The sequence below is a fragment of the Pan troglodytes genome, chromosome 2, assembly GCF_028858775.2.
Source record: "Pan troglodytes isolate AG18354 chromosome 2, NHGRI_mPanTro3-v2.0_pri, whole genome shotgun sequence".
Classification (NCBI taxonomy): domain Eukaryota; kingdom Metazoa; phylum Chordata; class Mammalia; order Primates; family Hominidae; genus Pan; species Pan troglodytes.
In genome coordinates, this window is record NC_086015.1 from 46,749,991 (window position 1) to 46,770,719 (window position 20,729).

General features: G+C 48.3%; 1 protein-coding gene across 2 annotated transcripts in view; it reads right to left on the reverse strand.

The window, feature by feature from the left end:
* Nucleotides 1–20,729, reverse strand: part of CCDC13 (coiled-coil domain containing 13) — a 68,382-nt gene that overhangs the window by 32,260 nt on the left and 15,393 nt on the right. For both annotated transcript variants that reach the window (XR_010155169.1, XM_530597.7), the window contains exons 3-9: nucleotides 19,963–20,111; nucleotides 15,466–15,608; nucleotides 14,827–14,916; nucleotides 10,140–10,256; nucleotides 8,806–8,910; nucleotides 5,800–5,961; nucleotides 2,539–2,715 (exon numbers count right to left, since the gene is read on the reverse strand). Coding sequence is in view for 1 of the 2 variants with exons in the window: in XM_530597.7 (XP_530597.3) it covers nucleotides 2,539–2,715; nucleotides 5,800–5,961; nucleotides 8,806–8,910; nucleotides 10,140–10,256; nucleotides 14,827–14,916; nucleotides 15,466–15,608; nucleotides 19,963–20,111 (943 nt within the window). In the remaining variant the exon portion in view is untranslated. The remainder of the gene's footprint in view (nucleotides 1–2,538; nucleotides 2,716–5,799; nucleotides 5,962–8,805; nucleotides 8,911–10,139; nucleotides 10,257–14,826; nucleotides 14,917–15,465; nucleotides 15,609–19,962; nucleotides 20,112–20,729) is intronic.

Genomic DNA, 20,729 nt, shown 5'->3' on the forward strand with positions numbered 1-20,729 from the left:
GATGTTCCCCGCCCTGTGTCCAAGTGATCTCATTGTTCAATTCCCACCTATGAGTGAGAACATGCAGTGTTTGGTTTTCTGTCCTTGTGATAGTTTGCTGAGAATGATGGTTTCCAGCTTCATCCATGTCCCTGCAAAGGACATGAACTCATCCTTTTTTATGGCTGCATATTATTCCATGGTGTATATGTGCCACATTTTCTTAATCCAGTCTATTACTGATGGACATTTGGGTTGGTTCCAAGTCTTTGCTATTGTGGATAGTGCCGCAGTAAACATACGTGTGTATGCGTCTTTATAGTAGCATGATTTATAATCCTTTGGGTATATACCCAGTAATGGGATTGCTGGATCAAATGGTATTTCTAGTTCTAGATCCTTGAGGAATCGCCACACTGTCTTCCACAATGGTTGAACTAATTCACAGTCCCATCAACAGTGTAAAAGCATTCCTATTTCTCCACATCCTCTCCAGCATCTGTTTTTCCTGACTTTTTAATGATTGCCATTCTAACGGGTGTGAGATGGTATCTCATTGTGATTTTGATTTGCATTTCTCTGATGACAGGTGATGATTAGCATTTTTTCAAGTGTCTGTTGGCTGCACAGATGTCTTCTTTTGAGAAGCGTCTGTTCATATCCTTTGCCCACTTTTTGATGGGGTTGTTTTTTTCTTGTAAATTTGTTTGAGTTCTTTGTAGATTCTGGATATTAGCCCTTTGTCAGATGGGTAGATTGCAAAAATTTTCTCCCATTCTTTAGGTTGCCTGTTCACTCTGATGGTAGTTTCTTTTGCCATGCAGAAGCTCTTTAGTTTAATTAGATCCCATTTGTCTATTTTGGCTTTTGTTGCCATTGCTTTTGGTGTTTTAGTCATGAAGTCCTTGCCCATGCCTATGTCCTGAATGGTATTTCCTAGCTTTTCTTCTAGGGTTTTTATGGTCTTAGGTCTAACATTTAAGTCTTTAATCCATCTTGAATTAATTTTTGTATAAGGTGTAAGGAAGGGATCCAGTTTCAGCTTTCTACATATGGCTAGCCAGTTTTCCCAGCACCACTTATTAAATAGGGAATCCTTCCCCCATTTCTTGTTTTTGTCAGGTTTGTCAAAGATCAGATGGTTGTAGATGTGTGGTGTTATTTCTGAGGCCTCTGTTCTGTTCCATTGGTCTATATATCTGTTTTGGTACCAGTACCATGCTGTTTTGGTTACTGTAGCCTTGTAGTATAGTTTGAAGTCAGGTACTGTGATCCCTCCAGCTTTGTTCTTTTTGCTTAGGATTGTCTTGGCAATGCGGGCTCTTTTTTGATTCCATATGAACTTTAAAGTAGTTTTTTCCAATTCTGTGAAGAAAGTCATTGGTAGCTTGATGGGGATGGCACTGAATCTATAAATTACTTTGGGCAGTATGGCCATTTTCATGATATTGACTCTTCCTATCCATGAGCATGGAATATTCTTCCATTTGTTTGTGTCCTCTTTTATTTCATTGAGCAGTGGTTTGTAGTTCTCCTTGAAGAGGTTCTTCACATCCCTTTTAAGTTGGATTCCCAGGTATTTTATTCTCTTTGAAGCAATTGTGAATGGGAGTTCACTCATGATTTGACTCTCTGTTTGTCTGTTACTGGTGTATAGGAATGCTTGGGATTTTTGCACATTGATTTTGTATCCTGAGACTCCTGAAGTTGCTTATCAGCTTAAGGAGATTTTGGGCTGAGATGATGGGGTTTTCTAAATATACAATCATGTCATCTGCAAACAGGAACAATTTGACTTCCTCATTTCCTATTTGAATACCCTTTATTTCTTTCTCTTGCCTGATCGCCCTGGCCAGAACTTCCAACACTATGTTGAACAGGAGTGGTGAGAGAGGGCATCCTTGTCCTGTGCTGGTTTTCAAAGGGAATGCTTCCAGTTTTTGCCCATTCAGTTTGATATTGGCTGTGGGTTTGTCATAAATAGCTCTTATTATTTTGAGATACGTTTAATCCAGGAAGTTTTTATAGTCAGATAAACCTGCTTTGAACTCAGTTGTATGGTCTTAGATGAGTTATCTAATGAATTTGAGTCTTAGTTTCCCCATCTGTGAAGTGGGATTAAAATATATGATCCTAGAAGTTATCTTAGGGACTAAGCATTATAACATGCCCAGAAGAGGAAGGGTTCTGTGCCACTGCAGAGATAAGAACTGGTACTGGCTCCTCTTGTCCCTTTCATTCCTTGCTGAAAAATAACCCAGGGTATAATCCCACCTCCTTCCCCCAATACATTTCTGTCTCTTTTGGGGTCCATAGGCCCAGTGCCTTGTGCCTGGTGCTGCTCCATCACAGCCCCCTACCTGCCCTCAGGCAGCCTCCCTGAGCTGCTCCTGTCCCTGGGGCAGGGCTTTGGTACTGGGGGCCATCTGGAGGCAACAGGCTTTGGGGTTACACAGGTGGCATTGAGGGGTGAGTGAGGGCTCACTCTGGCCATGGCTGGGGCCCATCCTTTGGGGAACCACCCCTGGCTCTCGCCCTGCCTGAGTGGTGGGGCCATACCATGAGGGCGTCGATGAGCTCGTCATCATGCCGGCCCTTCTCCACCAGGGTTCCCATCTGACTCTTGAGGGTCTTCATCTCACTTGACAGCAGCTTGTTCCGAGACCTCATGCCCTCGAACTTCTTTTTTAGCTCTTCAAGCTCTCTCTGGAGGGCATCCCGCTCACTGGCAAGTTTCTGTAATTAGAAAGTGATGCCATGGGCAGTAGGGCTGTGTGGGACCTTGGCCACATCTGCTCCCTGGCTCCTACTCAATGGCAAGGCCCGGGGCTGGGGGTGGGGGTGCTTGTTGAATGCCACAGAGCAAGTCACTAGAGCCAGGGCCCTGACTCCCAGCCCAGGCCTCTCAGGGATATCAGGTGGCCAGCAGCCTCCCACCCTTCCCCTAGCACATGACAGCACTAACGCATGACAGCACTCCTAACCTCAGCCTGAGACACAGGCTTCCTAGCACATGAGAGGAAAGCCGCCAGCCAACTGCGTGTGTCCTCCAGAGAGCACAGCCAGTCCTACCCCTAAGCCCCTCCCCAAGCAGGGGAAAAGAGAAAAGCCATACTTTAGAAAAAGAGTGCTGGGCTAGGTTCCAACTGCAGCACCTTGCACCACCAGGAGCTAGAATGAGAAAGGAGGGTCTTTTCTCCCACTTCCTCCATGATCATTTGGCACAACCCCTGACAGCACCTTGCTTTGTCAGCTACCAACTGGAAACTCACATGCAGCACACATCTTCGGAGTCTCTCATTCAATCATCCCTTCATTCTCGAGGGTTTCCTGAGGGCCTACTGTGGGTTTCCTGAGGTTTCCTACTATGGTTTCCTGAGGGCCTACTATGGGCTTAGTATTGTTATAGATGCTGGGGGACAGCAAAAAGCAAAACAGTCCTTGTCCTCAAGGAGCTGATAATCCTAATGGAGGAGACAGATAATGTCAAATAGTGACAAATGCTAATTTGAAAGTAGGAAACAGGAATAGCGAGAAGGATATGGTCAGGTAAGGCCTTTCTGAAAATGTGGCATCTGAGCAGAGACTGAAGGAGATGAAGGGAAGAGCAAAGGCCCTGGGGTAGAAGGTGTGTGGCTGGAGCACAGTGAGTGAAGGGGCAGAGGTTAGATCAGGCAAACCCACAAAGAGAAGATGGAGACATTGAGGAGGAGCTTGGGCAGTGGGTGACATCACCTGCTTGATCCTGAGGTTGAATTGTTGCTGGAAAAGTATTTTCATATCCTTGATGAAGTGAATTATAGAAATGCAAAACAAGTAAAACATGAATCTATAGGACACAAGCCCTTTGCAGGGAGGCAGCCATTACTCACCTGTTGCTCTCCTGCCTACACACTCCAGGCTCTTATGGGTGCCTGCCAGAGGGAATGCATGCAGGAAGCTGTTTCCTTCCACCCGCTATTGCAGCTTATGGTCAGCCCAACTGTTCAACATAATCTGTTCTGCACTAACATGTAAGTTCAAGCTAGGTGCATTTCAAACCCAACATTTCCAAATCTCAACTCCCTTTCTCTTCTTGAACCCACCCTGTCTCCCTTACCCACCCACTATACTCCCTAGAAGTCCTTTATAACTCTTCCTCCTCGTCTCTCTTCCAAGTCCAATCAGTCCTTGAGCCCTAGAAAGTCTGTCCTCACTGTCCCAGGTGTCTGGCCCTTCCATGACAGTCCACTATCTTGGCAAAGATCTTTGGTCATGTCTCCAGGATTACTATTCTGCCTTCCATTCCTCTTCCAACCCATTCCTCCTCTTGTTCCAACCATGTGACCTTTCCAAAATGCACAGCTGACCACCTCCCTCCACAACTTAAAACCCTTTGGTGGGCTGGGCGAATGGCTCACACCTGTAATCCCAGCACTTTGTGAGGCCAAGGCAGGTGGATCACCTGAGGTTAGGAATTTGAGACCAGCCTGACCAACATAGTGAAACCCTGTCTCTACTAAATATATAAAAATTAGCCGGGCGTGGTGGCAGGTGCCTGTAATCCCAGCTACTTGGGAGGCTGAGGCAGGAGAATCACTTGAACCCCGGAGGCGGAGGTTGTAGTAAGCCAAGATCACACCATTGCACTCCAGCCTGGGCAACAGAGCGAGACTCCATCTAAAAAAAAAACAAAAACCGTTTGGTGGTTCTCCACAGCCTTCAAGATACAGGCCAAAAGTCCTGGCTGGCATACAAAGCCCAGCAGGCCCTGTCCACTTCTGCGGTCTCTGTTTCCCTCCTCACAGCTGATGGTCTACAGCGCTGGGAGGTGCAATGTGGTCATGGTTACAGCATTCCTAACACAGGGCCTAACCCAGCGTTGATGCTCACAGACAAAAGTCTCCAGATGAAAAGGCAAGTCCTCACTGTTAGGTAGCTCATTGCCAGGGCCACTACGTGGGCCTGTTGTATGGCCTGCCTGCACCTCTTCATGCTGCTTCTGTTACCTTCTTTAAAGTGGCCCCTATTCCCTACTCTCATTGCAAGTTTGGGGAGGCTAACTCATCCCCTCAAACCTTGGGGCAGGTGTCTGAAGCTTGACCAATCAAAACACCCTGTACTCTTGGCTACAGTGATGGGCTCAAGGATGGTCACATAACCCAGGCTAGACCAAAGACACTCAATTCTGGGACTTTGTTGGAACTATTGGGAAAGAGAAACCCTTTGTCTGTAGAGGCTGCATTGGAGGAGAGAAGCTGGGACTACCCAGGGTCCTTGTGGAAGAGAGTGAAGCCAACCCAGGAGAAGGTGCTGAGAGCAAGGCCCCGATCTGCACCTGAAGCTAGGCCACCTCTGGATTGTTCGTTTACATGGGCCAATGACTTCTCTTTGTTGCTTAAACCTGGTAGAGTTAGAGTTCTGACACTCCCAATGCAGCCAGTGAGATGCGGCCCCTGGTGTTGAGTCCAGCCTGCCCACCTCTTTCATCAGCCTGGAACTTTCCCCCTTTAAGCCCCATCTAACCCTATCATACTTCTGGGGCCATGACCCTCCCCCTCTCCCTTTTACAATGAGAATTTCAGGTACAGCACCTCCAAAACAGCCAGGATGGGGCCACAAAAAGTTCATTAAATGGGCTCACAGTGAGGTCCCAGTCAGGCAGCTCAGGTTGGTTTGACAGGACATGAGGAACATGCAGAGGTGACCCAGGTCCCCAGGTGTCTCCTGCCTAGAAGGGGTGGCTCAGACTTCTGACCACATGTGCCTCAGAGCCCTTGCAGGCACCATCATGATCTCTCGTTCCCACATGCCCGGCTGACCTCCTCAGGCACGCGTTACCTCCAAGCCTTCCTGTTTTTCCCTTTCCAGGCTGCGGATCCTCAGCAGGTTTTTCTCCTGTGCCGAAAGCTTCCTTGGGTCTGGATAGACAGACAACTCATAACTGGCTGTTCCCGCAGACTGGCTCCGGGCCTGGCCCAATTGCTTCTCAAGCTCTTGAACCTGAGGATGGTAAAACTTGTCGTTCCACAATGGGTCTGCTGCCAGCCTCTTCTACTCAGAAGTGTGATAGGAGACCCCACGGACTGAAGATGGAACCACCTCTCTAGATGGCTGTGGTAGCCCCATCTGAGGAGGACTAGGGGTGGGGGACAATCTGAGCTGGCATCTTGAGCAACACATTGGAAGACACCAGGGAAGTTCAGCTTAGAAAAATGGTGAATGAGAAAAATCACCCTATCTCTGAGGGGCTGTTTGAGGCTGGAAAGCAGACCTATGGCCCCAGGAACCAGGGATGGATAGGATGGCAGGTCTCAGTTCAAGAAAGAATATTTATTTATTTATTTATTTATTTATTTATTTATTTTAGAGACAGGGTCTTGCTCTGTTGACCCGACTGGAGTGCAGTGGTGCAATCATGGCTCACTGTAACCTCTGCCTCCCGGGCTCAAGCAATCCTCCCAGCTCAGCCTCCTAAGCAGCTGGGACCACAGGCACAGGCAACTGTGCCTGGATAATTTTATATATATATATATATATATACACACACACACATAAATATATAAATATAAATATAAATATATAAATATATATATATATAAAATTTGGTAGAGACGGGGTTTCACCATGTTGCCCAGGCTGGTCTTGAACTCCTGGGCTCGAGAGATCTGCCCACCTCAGCCTCCCAAAGTGCTGGGCAAGGAGGAACTTTCTAACAGACAGACCACCTAAGACTGGGTGGGCTTCTCGGAAGATGGCAGTCACTTACAGGAGATACTGCAGAGGGGAAGGCAGGGTTTGGAAACAGAGAGACTGCCTCAAAGCCTCACAGACTGTGTGACTGCGCACAGGTAACTCTCTGAATCTCAGTTCCCTCATCTGTAAGATGGGCCTAAGAGTAACACTGCCCTGCGTAACACTGTTATGAGGATTCAGTATTGTGAAGTTGTCTGAGCCTGGGAATCCTCTGAGGTTCTTCTTGGACTGAAATCTTGGTGCTTACTCCAGATCAACAAACTACAGTTCTAGGGGAAGGGACATGGAATCTGCATTTTAAATGCTACAGGTTATTTTTAGGATTAGGTAACTTTGCAAAATCCCAAGATGGTCTAGGTGAAGCTGTCAACACAGCCTGGCACATGTGGGCCTTCAGCAAGTGGCAGGTAGATGTCATCCCACAGAACAATGCCCTTATCACCCTTATAACGCTAGGGTAGAAGCAGACAACTCCTAGGGTCCTTCTGACCCTGGTTTCCCTGTCAACACAACCAAATGACAAAACAATGTTGGTAAACTTGAGCCAGGAAAGGAAGCACAATTCGCTAGGCTCCCTGGCAAAGGGCAGGAGCACAGCTTTGAAGGCACCCACCAGTGCCCTCGTGTGGCGCTGTGAGGCAATTCCATTTAATCATTAAAGAATACTGTTACCTTTAAGAATTTGACATACAGGGCCGGGCGTGGTGGCTCATGCCTGTAATCCCAGCACTTTGGCAAGCCGAGGCGGGCAGATCACGAGGTCAGGAGATCGAGACCATCCTGGCTAACACAGTGAAACCTCGTCTCTACTAAAAATACAAAAAATTAGCCGGGCGTGGTGGTGGGCACCTGTAGTCTCAGCTACTCAGGAGGCTGAGGCAGGAGAATGGCGTGAACCCGGAAGGCGGAGCTTGCAGTGAGCCGAGATCGCACCACTGCACTCCAGCCTGGGTGATAGAGCGAGACTCTGTCTCAATAAAAAAAAAAAAAAAAAAAAAGAATTTGACATGTAACTTAATGACAATAAGAAGTAAGTTGTTTTGTGCTTATTATGGTCAGGCACTGTCTTAGGTGCTTTACAAATGTTATTTTATGTTACCCCATTTCACAGGTGTGAAGATGAAGACATAGGAAGATGAAGGGGTTTGCCCAAGGTCAGAGTTGGCAGACCGGTGGCCAAACGTAAACTCAGGTTTCTTGAACCCCAAGGCCATGCACTATCATCTATTAGCTTCTTGGAGTTTTTCCCCCTTTATGTTGGCTTCAAGGATCCCATGGGAGACACTGAAGATAAAAGCCACTGTGACCCTCGAAGTCCCTGGGAACAAGGGTGATATGCTTGGCAAATGGTGGAAGTCATATACCTTCTCACATGTTTCTCAGTTTGAAGGGACAAAGGGAAAAGAACCACACCTAACTTTTATACAGTGCTTCCTCCATGCCAGGCCCTGTGCTGAGCATTTTACAAGTATTGACTCAATTCTCCCAACAATCCTGTGGGGTAGGCATCGTTATTATCCCCATTATACAGATGAGGAAACTGAGGCACAGAGCTAAAGGAATTTGCTTAAGGTCACACAGCTGGTGAGTGGAGAGCTGGGATTTGAATCTGAGCAGTGTGGCTCCAGAGCCCCTGCTGTTAGCTGCTTTTGGTATGCTCCAAAATATTCAGACAATAAAGAGGGAGACAAGGCTAAATTTTTATTGGGTAATTAAACTTTCAAAAGACTGCAAGCATCTGGACAAAACTGGAAAAAGCTTACAATTACAACAGTCACGCAAATTTACATAAACTAGGAAAAAAAAAAGATGCCTGGAGTAAAATAAATCAAACCAAAGGCGTTGGCATTTGTTAAGCTCCAGTGCCTGGCATGTGCTAAGTGTTATATAAGAGCTTGTTCATTAAATAACAAATTAAAATCAGGCTGGTTGGCGAGAAGGTAAAACAACAACCCCACACGAGTGCACTGTGAGACCTAAAGGCCTTTTTTGGGTACTGTGTGCTTAGGTCTCTAAGGGGGTCAGGGCAGCTCTTTCTGGGGCGTTTTAAATCCTTTGTTCAGGCCAGGAGAAGTCTGATGACTCACTCACCTTGCTCTGCAAAACAAGAATTTGTTGAGCCCGACCCCTCCAGGTCCCTGGCGAGGATAGGAGCTGCTGAACGTTGACGTCTTCCCCAACCTCTCTGGCCAAAACCTGAAATAAGGCAGGGCCTTCAGTGTGGCCAAAAGAGAGGGCTCCACCAGACCCTGATGCTGCTACGTATTTAGAAGCATATTCAGAAGCAGCCTTCACCTACACAATCTTCTTCCCATCTCAGAGCATAGCCCTCAAAGGTCAGTTTTCCATGTCCCAAGGGCAGCTCTCCCTGGGAAAGTAGTAAACCCATCATCCCTGGCATTTCTTGGCAATGCTTAGAGCAGCCAAGAAACTGCCAGCAATGCCCAGATAGGGCCCCTTGCTCTTGACATATTCTGGGATGACTGAACCACAAAGCTGACCAACTCCTGCTTCCTTAACCCACTCACCTGTCACCTAGTGCTGAGCTAATTCTGGCTATAGGAAGTACATCGCCACAGGACCCTAGCCTTTGTGAAAACCCACGGACAAGTGGACCTCTGAGTGCAGCAAAAGGTGGGCTACTGAATGTCAGTTGGGGTGCTGTGGTCCAAGAAGGGCCCAGCTTTGCGGTTGTTGAAGTGCAGCACTCAGGCCCAACCTCAAGGCTTTGAGGCAGAAACAATATGCTCCAGCTTGTGACCTGGGCCCCTCTGAAGCCTGTCACAGAAACCCGATCCAGCGTACCAAGTCTCTGGCGCTTGTTTCCACAATAGAACACTGTTTTGGAAATCTTGGCCAGTCTGAGTGGTTCCAGCAGGGAAGAAAAATGCCAGAGAATTCGCTATGTAAATAAAAATAAATAACGAACCAGCTGGGCCTGTGTCCCAAGTCTGAGCATTTTCCTTTGAAAGGGTCCTTTAATATACAAGTAACCTATTCATTTTCTGTTACAGATAGCAGAGAAGAAGGCAGGTGTTGGCAGGCTTTCAAGTTAAGTAAGGGTGACATTAAGGGGAGACCCAGGATCTACTGGGGCACAAGTAGTGCAGGGAAGGCTTAATGGACTCTCCCTGGGTGGACAGTGCTGTCCTCCTCAGTCTAGAGCTGGGCAGGCACCACAAGGGCATGTATGCTGCAGGGGTGGGGGTGGCAGGCTCAGGTAGCCAGCGACTCTGCCCACCAAATGGTTATGGACCAAGGGCTGGTGGGAGGAAGGACTGGAACTGGAGCCTGACCCAGAGCAAGCAGTGTGCTCAAGGGACTGAGCACTCACGGCTCCAGAATGGAATCCACTGTGCCAGCCGTGCTCTTCCCAAGTCCAGCCCCAGCCACACAAGAAGCCCCAAGCCCTGGCTCTGAAAGACCTTCTGTGCCATCCGCAGCTCCTGCTTCACAGACTGGATCTGGTTGCGGAGGTCACTCATCTTCAAGTTGGTGGCCACCAGCCTGTCCTGCAGGGCCTTCACCTCTGGGGTCTCCAGCTGGTTGGGAAGGACAGGAGAGAAAGTAGTCATTTATTGCCTACATGGGAATAGTAATCATAGCCCCCATTTATCCAAGTCTGTGCCAGGCACTGTGCTAAGTGTTTGACATGGAAGAACTCATTTAATCCTCATAAACCCCTGTGAGGTAGGTTCTCTTGTAAGCCCCTTATAGATGCAAAATGGAGGGTGGTGGAAGGTAAGTCCTCTACTTGAGCTACCTGGTTAATAAAGGTAGAACCTGGATTTGAATCCTGGCAGCTTAACTTTGGGACTGAGCTTTTTGCAGAGTGTTGCACACACACATGTGGGTGTATGCCTTACCCTAGAGGTGAAGCATCTGGAGGAAGCGGCAGGCTCCACGCCTCCCAGACACTTCCTGGGTGTGGACCCACTGCTGTGCTCAGAGACTGGCATCACAGCTAATCCATCTTCACTCAGAATAAAGAGGAAACCACGTTATTCCCAGAAGGCAAGCCCAGCGTGGCAGGAGAGCCATGGCATCCTAATTCAGGATCTGCCTCTCCCAGAATCGTCAGCTTGGGCCTTGGTCTTTTGACAGCTGAGGGGCCTTGGGCTCTCTTTCCTAGCAGTGACCACTGAATAGAAATAAGGACCCATTTTAATTTCCAAATGCTCATCTCTGTGGCTTGAAGAACTACAGCAACCATGAAAACTGCCTGCTGAAACTCTTAGCAATGTCTTTTTTTTTTTAACCCAATGTTTTATTTAAACTATCTGGATGGAAATTTTTCTTAAATGGGCTGACTACTTCTCTGTCTTCAATAGACACTCCTGTGACTCATTGATATTTGACAAAGGGACCTTCAAGGTCAGCCCATTTAAATCCCTTCCATAATGATGAAAATAAGGCCCAGAGAGGGGAGGTAATTTGCCTTCAGGCATACAGCTGGTTGGGGTGACACAGGTGGGATGAGAAAGAACACTCGTCCTTCCCCTGCCCTGGCTGACTCTTCCAATTTAAGCTGCTGTTAATGCTGGGCATTGTGGCCACAGGAACGTTGGTTGTCAGGCTGAGCATCCCATCAGGCAATGACGCTGAGGCCCTCTGCTGCTGCCCCAACAGGGCAAAGCAGCTGAACTTCAGGAAGCAGGGCTGGTACTACAGTGGCTTTCTGACCTTTCTCTAGCAGGCACAAACAAAATCTCCTCTGAATGCTAGTGTGAAAGACAGATCCAAGTATACTGGGTCCGGGAAGTTCCATGGACCCCAGAGGCTCTGGGCAGCCCAGCTGAAAACCACTGGCCAAAGAAACTAGACATGAACACCTGGTCCAGAAACTCTGGCCTCATCCAGTGTCCTCATCTATGGAATGAGTATACAAATACTTTCCTGCTCCGCTTCCTCAGAGCACCACCATCAGGCTAAAGAGAACAGCCAACGTGAACAGAATGTGCCAACTCGGAACTTATATGAAACATAATCTCAGCTCACTGCAACCTCCGCCCCCCCAGGTTGAAGCGATTCTCCTGCCTCAGCCTCCCGAGTAGCTGGGATTACAGGTGCCCACCACCATGCCTGGCTAATTTTTGTATATTTTTTAGTAGAGATGGGGTTTCACCATGTTAGCCAGGCTGGTCTTGAACTCCAGACCTCAGGTGATCCACCTGCCTTGGCCTCCCAAAGTGCTGGGATTACAGATGTGAGCCACCGTGCCCGGCCATCCTTTTTTTTAAAGTATATTTTCTTCTGTGTTCTTCCTCCTGTCTGGCCGCCTGCCATCCCTGCGTACTCTGTTGGGTGCCTGCCTCTTCTCCTGTTGAATGTGTGGCTTTGAATCTGCCCTGGGTTGGGAAGCAACACCCCTCCACCCCCTGCCACGCCCCGCCCTGCCTGTCAGATCTCTAGCGCCATGAGCCCCAGTGGCCCTGACAGTGGGGGTGCTGAGAGCTGTGGGAGTACGTGTGCTTCCATATGGCTGCAGTGATCCTGCAGCATCTCTTTGATCTGCTCAGAGCATGGAAAAAGCATACAGATTGGATCTGGCTCTAGAACCTGGGCAGTGATGCCCTGTCCAAGCCTCATTTTCTCATCTGTAAAATGGGGATATGTAATGCCAATCTCCAGGGAACCTGTGAGGGTTGCTAGGACAACGCATGTCAAGGGTGCTGTCTGGGGCAGGTCCTGATGGAGGGCAATGCTGGCAGGCCTAGCCTGGCTTGAGTGGGCAGCTGACAAGTGGGCTGAGGGCTAGATGGTGTTCTGGAGAGGGCTGGATCAGGCCCCGTCCTCCTGGCTTAGGCAGTTGAGCTAATCCTACCTCTAAGCCATTTCAGAGTTCTTTCTGCCCAGAGTGAAATTCCACAGGCTTTGTGGGGGACCTGGGTATGGGTATGCTCCCTCCCCTACCCGAGGCTGTTTTCTTTGAGAAAATAACTAAAGCGCAGTACATGGGGAGCAGATGATGCCAACGCTACTCACATCATGGCCTCCTGAAGCCCCAAGCAGAGGAAAGGGTGTTCAGCTCCACTCTGGAATGTGCTTTGGAGGCCTAGGGTTGGAATGTGGATTGAGCCTGCAGGCCTCTGGAGTGTGGCTCGGGCTTGGGCCGCCCTGAGCAGCCTATGAGGGGAAACATTGCTTTTGCTCTCGCTCTGATCAGGAGATGCCAGGGAGAACACGTGGTGCTGATGAATTGAGACCTGCGGCCCATCACACACTCTTCTCTCAGAACCTGGAACCTCCCAGGCTCCCTGTGGCCACAGAATAAAGTCAAAACTCCTGCTCCAGCTGCCATTCAAGGGCTCCCTCTATGGGTGACTTTACCCCAGCTTTTTTGGCTTTCGTTCCCCTTTTCTCCCGTGTGAGCTCTGGGCTGCAGTCAAATGTTATCCAGCTGACACTCAGTTCACCTTCCCCATCTTCCTTCTCCAGTAAGGCCAGCTCAGGGACGCCCTCCTCCGTCCCACCTTCCAGCTGCAACCTTAATGGAGGATGGACTCCCCTGTGAGCTTAGAGCACCGGGGCCATCTCTGAAGGCCCTGTCCACATCCTGCCTTCGAATGACTTCTCATTCCTCCTCTGGGATTCTCCATAGACAGAGCCTCTGTTTTTTTGGTGGTTGTTGTAGTTGTTTGTTTGTTTGTTTGTTTTGAGACACAGTCTCACTCTGTCACCCAGGCTGGAGTGCAGTGGCGCTATCTCAGCTCACTGCAACCTCTGCCTCCCAGGTTCAAGCGATTCTCATGCCTCAGCCTCCCGAGTAGCTGGGATTACAGGCGTTCGCCACTATGCCTGGCTAATTGTTGTATTTTTACTAGAGATGGTGTTTCACCATGTTGGCCAGGCTGGTCTCGAACTCCTGGCCTCAAGTGATCCATCAGCCTCAGCCTCCCAAAGTGCTGGGATTACGGGCATGAGCCACCTCACCCGGTCGAGGCTCTATTTTTGATTCTCTGTGCCACAGGGCTTAGAAAATCCCATCAGGCTGAACAAGCAGTTTCCTATCCAGGGCAGCCCTAGTTCAGAATGTGGAGGTGCTCAATGCGTGGAATAAACCAGGGGCAGCTTAGCAGTGTCCCCTGAAGCCAGGAAAGGCCCTGAAGAATACTCAGTCCAGCCCCTGTAGAGGGCAGAGCCCCTCTTCTACTTCCCCAGCAATGAGACAGGTTTACACAAGACTACTCTTGAGGAGGCACATTCACCCCGGAACCTGAGGGCCCATCCCCGCCGGAACCTGAGGGGCCCATCACTGCACAGCGAGGACTGAATTATCCTCAAGGAAGGCACAGGGCAGTCTGATCCTGAGGTGCAGGCAGCAGGGAAGATGGGGCTAGAAAACAAGCACCAAATTGGGAGTCCTGGGGCTTGGCTGCCTCTCTCACCAACTGGCCTGGCTTCCCAAGAAAACCCTTGGTGAAGCCTCCTGGAATGTTAGACTCTGATGATATTTACTATCTGATTTGGGGATAAACCAACCCACTAGGTCAGACTGACTTCCTTTCATGGATCTGCAATTCCCACCTCTTGAGTTTCATGAACTGTCACTGGTTTAGTAAAATGGGCTCTGGGGAACAAGTCCCCATTTCCAATAGCCACTTTTACTCTGTAGATTTGGAGCTCCACGAAAGGGAAAGTGTTCATAATATGAACTGCCCCATAAAGAACAGGATTCCACTGGGCAGTAGTGAGCTCCCTGTCCCTGGAGTAAGGTGGAGTCTGGATGTGTCCCCAGTGAGGATGCTGTACAGGAGATGGCTGGGCTGACAGTGGGAGGTCAGTTGGACCAGGCCTTCCCTCTTGATCCTCAGGCTCCAGTGTTCCAGGGTTCTCAGGCTCCTCCCAGCCTTCCTTTCTGGAGACAGAGTTGGAGCTACACCCTCCATAGCTTCCGACACGACATTCTTGGCCTCGGGCCATACACTCGGTACTGTTCTCTGATGTCTGCTCTGAGGATGCAGCAATGGTAGACAATGGGCACCTGGCTCGGCAGCGGGGTTGTGGGTTGGGGGTGGACCCCGGGTAGAGGTACCTACACACCTGTGGAGGAGGGGAGGCCCAGGCCCATGGCTGCCTCACAGACTTCCCAGCACAGAAGAGAATTCATACCAATGCTCTGTCTCCCATCTGGGCCCTCGGTGGCTTGGCTCCTGCGTCGGTGGCCCCCTTGGCTGACAGCCTGGTCAGGGCTGTCTGCAGCTGAAAAAGCAAACCTTGTGCTTAATACTCTGCTCAGCGATTGTGCAGCCCAAGGAAAGCACTCTGGTGCCATTGTGTGTGTGGTTACCTATCTTGGTGGTGTGTCCTTTTAGCTCACTTTAGGATCATTAATGGCAGCATTCTCCTTTAGAAACCGCTCTGGAATGGAGAGGGTTTAATTGATTGTCTGACCCATTCCCTAATCGTACTATAAAAGTAGCCCAAGGGTTTACTAACAGCTTAATAAATAATAATGGTACACTTATAATCTGTCTCCTGAAGTTCCAACAATAGTCTAGGAGGCGGGGCAAAAAAGAATGATGGATTTCAGGTTACAGATGAACAGATGAGGCCAGAGACACCAAGAAGCCTGTTGGAGGGCAACAGAATTGGATTTAAAATGCAGCACCACCATATACTGCGTGACTTGAGAAAGCCTCTTAACCTTCCAACTTCAGCTCTCCCAGCTACATATGGAGAAGCTAGGGAGGTTCCCTCTTGCCCATGCTAGGAGTCCCCTCCAGAGGGAGAATGACCAAGGCCCCTCACTTCCCGCTCCAGCTCCTGGATGCGATTGGTCAGCTGCTTCACCCTGGTTTTTGCACCCTCTGATTCTGCCATCAACAGCCGGTTCTTTTTTGATAGCTCCACAATTTTGGTGGCGACCACGTCTCCGGCTACACCGGCTGTCCCTAAAATGAAAGGAATGGTGAGGTCAATTAAAAACACAGGCATACACATCAAACTCATGCTCCACCACTAACAGCACCAGGGTCTTAAAAGCTAAAGCTGCTTGGCATGAATGCTCATAAAGGGGCACTAACTTAGGAGGGTCACCATATACCTAGCAGCCCTGGGACTCAACTCCAATGAGTGGAAATGCAGCCACTCAGAGGTTCAGTATGTTCTAGGAAAATGATAAAAACAGAAAGCAGAGTTTTAATTCTGTGAGACTCAGGTTTATCACTCCGATGCTTCATGTAATCCTCAGTGATAGGATTACATCCATATCCCTGTAATTTTGCTGTGCCCTCTAATGAGCAGGATGTAGTCCCCTTGGGCCTTCTATGACTCTGGGCTCAACCATTTGGCTTGCTTTGGCCAATAGCATGTTAACAGATAAGGTGCAGATAAGGTAGAGGCTTGAAAAGCACTCGTGCAGTTAAACTCGCTGTGTTTGCTTATGCCCTCTCCACAGGAAGAACATACCTGGCTGGCTGGTCTCAAGAATAGAAGAGAGACATGTTGAACAAAGTGGAACCAATCTAGCCAAGCCTGGCCTAGATCGGCCAATCCCCAACCAACCCCCAGATGTTTAAGCTAAATAAATGCTTACTGCTGCTGAGATTATGTGGTTGTTTCTTAGAATTTGGTGGTAACACCTACCCAATAGAAAGGCATACATTCATTTAGCAAATATTTATTTTCTACCAAGTGCTGGGTCCTCTTGGTGTTAGGGATTCAGTGGTGGATAAAAAAGACTTATGGGGTTTACATTCAAGTAGGGAAGACAGATAATTTAAAACATCAAAGAAATAAATATGTATTCTAATATGTAGCAGGAATAAGTGCTAGGAAATACACTGGAGCTGGGCAAGGGGGTAAGAATGAGGGAGGTGATGCTATTTTAGATGGAGTGGCCAGGAAAGGCTCTCTGAGGAGGTGATGTGTGAAGAGAGACCTGAGTGAATGAACTGAGGGCTCAAACCATGAAGAGTGCTCTCACCTAGGAAGAACATTCTAAGCAGAGGAAATGGCAAGTACAGAGGTCTGGAGGTGGAATGTGCTTAGAGTATCTGAGGACCATCAAGGACTCCAGAGTAGGTGGAAGGCTACTTGCAGTGGGCAAAGGAAGGAGGCTGTGGAAGGTGGCTGGAGGATGTGAATGGGGAAGTTGTATGGTATGGGAGCTGTGTGGAAGGCAGGCACCGGGAGCTAGTCCAGCATTGTCATCGACCAGGTGGGTAGCCCTGACAGTCCCTTGCCCTCTCTGGAGTGCAGCTCCCCTATCTGTGCAATGGCAGAGGTGGTCAGATGGTCTGCAAGTTTCCTGAACACTTCTGACACCATAGCAGGGAGTAACTGGCAGTCCTATTTTTTAGTCCTACTTTTTAACATGACCATCATATGCTTCAGAACAAGAAGAAGGGTGACAACTGGTGGAAAGCAAACAGGCACTTGATGGCTTTCAAATCACCTCAGCCCAGGCTTGCTCCTGCCAGCCTGGGCGAGGCAGTGAGTGGGGCAACTAGGAGTAGCTGCCCTTGGAATCTCATGTCTGCTGAAGAAGACAAGGACACACCAAGAGAAAAGGCTCAGAGCAGACCTGGAGCCCTGGAGTATCTAGAGGGAGACAGGCCCCATTCAGCACCAAGATGGCACACTTTGCTCCCTGGCTCCTTTAATAGGTTGTGTGTCAGGAGGGTAACGGGGGTGGTGATAATAAAGGATCACTGTGAAAATCATGAACTCTAGCAGTTAAAGAAATGCAGTTTCAGCAGAGGTCTGGTTCTGGTTAAGATGGAGTAAGTGCACTCTACCCTGTCTCTTTTGCTGAATACAACCAAAAGCCCTGGATAGGATGTGTGAAGCAGCTACCTGAGGGTTCCGGACATAAATGGTAGCAAGCATATTGGGGAAGGAAACCGGACCTAGAATTACAAATGGTCCAGTGGTACGTTTCCTCCCAGGACTCAAATCAGCACAAATTCTGGAACTGGCTATCAGAAAGAGGTTCAAGAGAAGGTCTTTCTAGTCCAAAGAGCAGGAAGTGGGGCTCAGACAGAATGGAAAAAATCCTCTGGGTATTTTTTTTTCCTATTCTTTCCCAACCCTGTCTCCAGGCAAGCTCTACTGTTGAAGCTGCAACCCCTTGATAAATGGAGGCGGCAGTGGATGGGCAAACACAGAAATGCTAACTATCTGGCTAAATAGAATAGTTTTCCCTTTGGGTTCTTTAAAATACGTATAATAGTTGAGCAAAAAGTATAACATTGACTGATGGGATTTTCAATATATATAGATATAATACATATAAAAACTGCAATAGAAAGGGAGAGGTAAAGGGACCTGAATGGTGGTAAAGTTTCTACATTCCATTTGAAGTGGTAAAATATTAGTTCTATGTAGACTATGAAAAGGTAATAAATATTTTGTAACCACTAGATCACTAAAAAACTATACGAAAAATATAGTAAGCAAACAAAACCCAAAGGAATCACTAAAAATCCAGCCAAAAGAAACTGATCTATCAACTCTCAGTAGCCTGTCACTTGCAGCACAGTTTAAAAACATAAATGGAGGCCAGTCACGGTGGCTCACACCTGTAATCCCAGGACTTTGGGAGTCTGAGGCGGGCAGATCACAAGGTCAGCAGTTCGAGACCAGCCTAGCCAACATGGTGAAACCCTGTCTCTACTAAAAATACAAAAATTAGCTGGGTGTGGTGGCACACACCTGTAATCCCAGCTACTCAGGAGGCTGAGGCAGGAGAATCACTTGAACCCAGGAAGTGGAGGTTGTGGTGAGCCAAGATCGTGCCACTGCACTCCAATCTGGGCAACAGAGCAAGACTCTGTCTCAAAAAGAAAAAAATTAAAAACATAAATGGGCTTGTCAGATTTTCTCTCCAAAACGTGAGAATGAAAATCAGAAATGGTGACTTCAGAGTGAAGACTGGATTTAAGTGGTTTTCAGGGACGCTTAGGGCTGGCAGTCAGATGAGGCCACAACCAAGTCTGGGCTTTGGCAAAGCTTGCAAGAGACAGTTAACAATGAGAGGGGCTGGGGAAGAGGGAGTAACCCCAGATCTGCTTCCCAGGTCTGCTGGGTGGAGATGTATCTCCTGCTCCCCCTGGAGCCCATCAGCTTCTCTACAGCCTTGCAAAAGTGCAAGTGGCCCCTTCCACAGCTGAATCTGTAACCAGGCTGAGTGTAGGCTTCCTTAGCCAGGCTTTGTGTTTTTTGTTTCAGACAGAAAAGGTCAAAGAATGGAGGGAGGTGCATTAGGCTACCATGAGTCTTTAGGATACCAAATTCCCCTTGCTTTGTAATTCAGCATTGACTGACCAGAGCTTTGGTCCTATGAACGTACCTATCCTCAAACGCATTTACTCTCAAAGGCAAGGACGATAGTCTGGTAGATGCTGAGTCAGCCCTGTTGCTCTCTGTGATTGGTGACATCTATAATACTTTCTTATTTATTAGCCATCTGGGAATTGCTCAATGGGTATATACATAACAGAGGACAATCAAGTCCAAAGTCCTCACTACATCAGCAGGGCGAAAGTCAAACTCATAACCACAGAGCCAATGTCCAGCTCACAACCATGATCAAAGGTCATTCCCAGACCTGCAAAGCCAAGGTCCTCACCAGACTCATGGGGCCACCATGAGGTCTCCACCAACACAGCTAAGGTCTAGCCCAGACTTACAGGGCCAAGACCCAGCCCACACATTGTTGGTGGTTGGGTCCCATGATATCCTCCTAGAACAGGTGACTCATCTACCTTTCTGGAGCAACAACAGCAGGTGCTGTAGAGTTCATACCTGGCTCTACTGGGGCTTTTTTTTTTTTTTCAAGACATGATCTCACTCTGTTGCCCAGGGTTCAGTGCAGTGGGGGTGATCATAGCTCACTGCAGGCTGCTGGGCCTTTTTTATGTTCACAACATAACATGTGAGCCAGTGCACCAAGGAGAAATGGATCCTGCCAGCCCCTGAACATGCTGCGAGCATGATGGCGAACGCTTGTCATGAGTCCCAGCTGGATCACCAACATTGTCTATGATGCTTGCCTGCTGGCCCTTCTGGCCCATTTCAAAATCCCTCATTGCTCCCTGTGCTCCCATTTTCTGGTGGGCTGGCCTCCCTGGGGCTGCTCTTTTCCTCTACCCTCTCCCTCACTTCCAGGACTCCTCTGGACAAGCTTGATCACAACTGACCCTTGGCACTCTCTTGGGAATCTGCTCTCTGGAACCTGCTGTCTGCCCTATCTGAAGTCCCTGGACTGCAGGGCAAGGACTATCACAACAATGGTGGAGCTACCTGTGAAGGCAAATCTGTCCTCTTCTATTTTCTTTTTGAGGTGTTTGATTTCAAAGTCCCTTTCCTTCAGCAGCTTATACAATCGCCCGTTCTCGTCCACCGTTTCCCTGAGCTCATTTCGAAGGTGTTCAATCTCATCTTCAAGCACCCTACAAGGCAAAGGCAGAATTAATGCTCCTCCAAGGCAAAGGCCCTGGTGAGCCGGGGTCAGGCCTCCACTGCCTAGGTGGACAGATGGACACGCAGATGCAGACACACTGACGTGAAAGAAGAAAGATTTCAATGTCGTTCATTAGCTGGCTTAAATAGGGAGTTATAAAAAAACCCACTCATAATTCATATTTCTTTTAAGCATCCATGGAACATGCATAAAAATATATTACAGGGCTGGGTGTGGTGGCTCATGCCTCTAATCCCAGCACTTTGGGAAGCCAAGGCAGGAGTTTGTGACTAGCCTAGGCAACAAAGAAAGACCCTGTCTCTAAAAATAAAAGAAAACAAAATTAGCCAGGCATGGTGGTGTACATGTGTAATCCCAGTGACTCTAGAAGCTGAGGTGGGAGGATTGCTTGAACCCAGGAGCTTGAGGCTGCAGTGAGCTATCATCCTGCATTCCAGCCCGGGTGACAGTACAAGACTCTGTCTCTTAAAAAAAAGTATTATAGGCTATAAAGGGAATCTTAGCAAATTCTAAATAATAACATTATACAGACTATTTTCTCTAATGGCAAGTGACTGTTTTAGAAATCAATAATAAAAATAGAAAT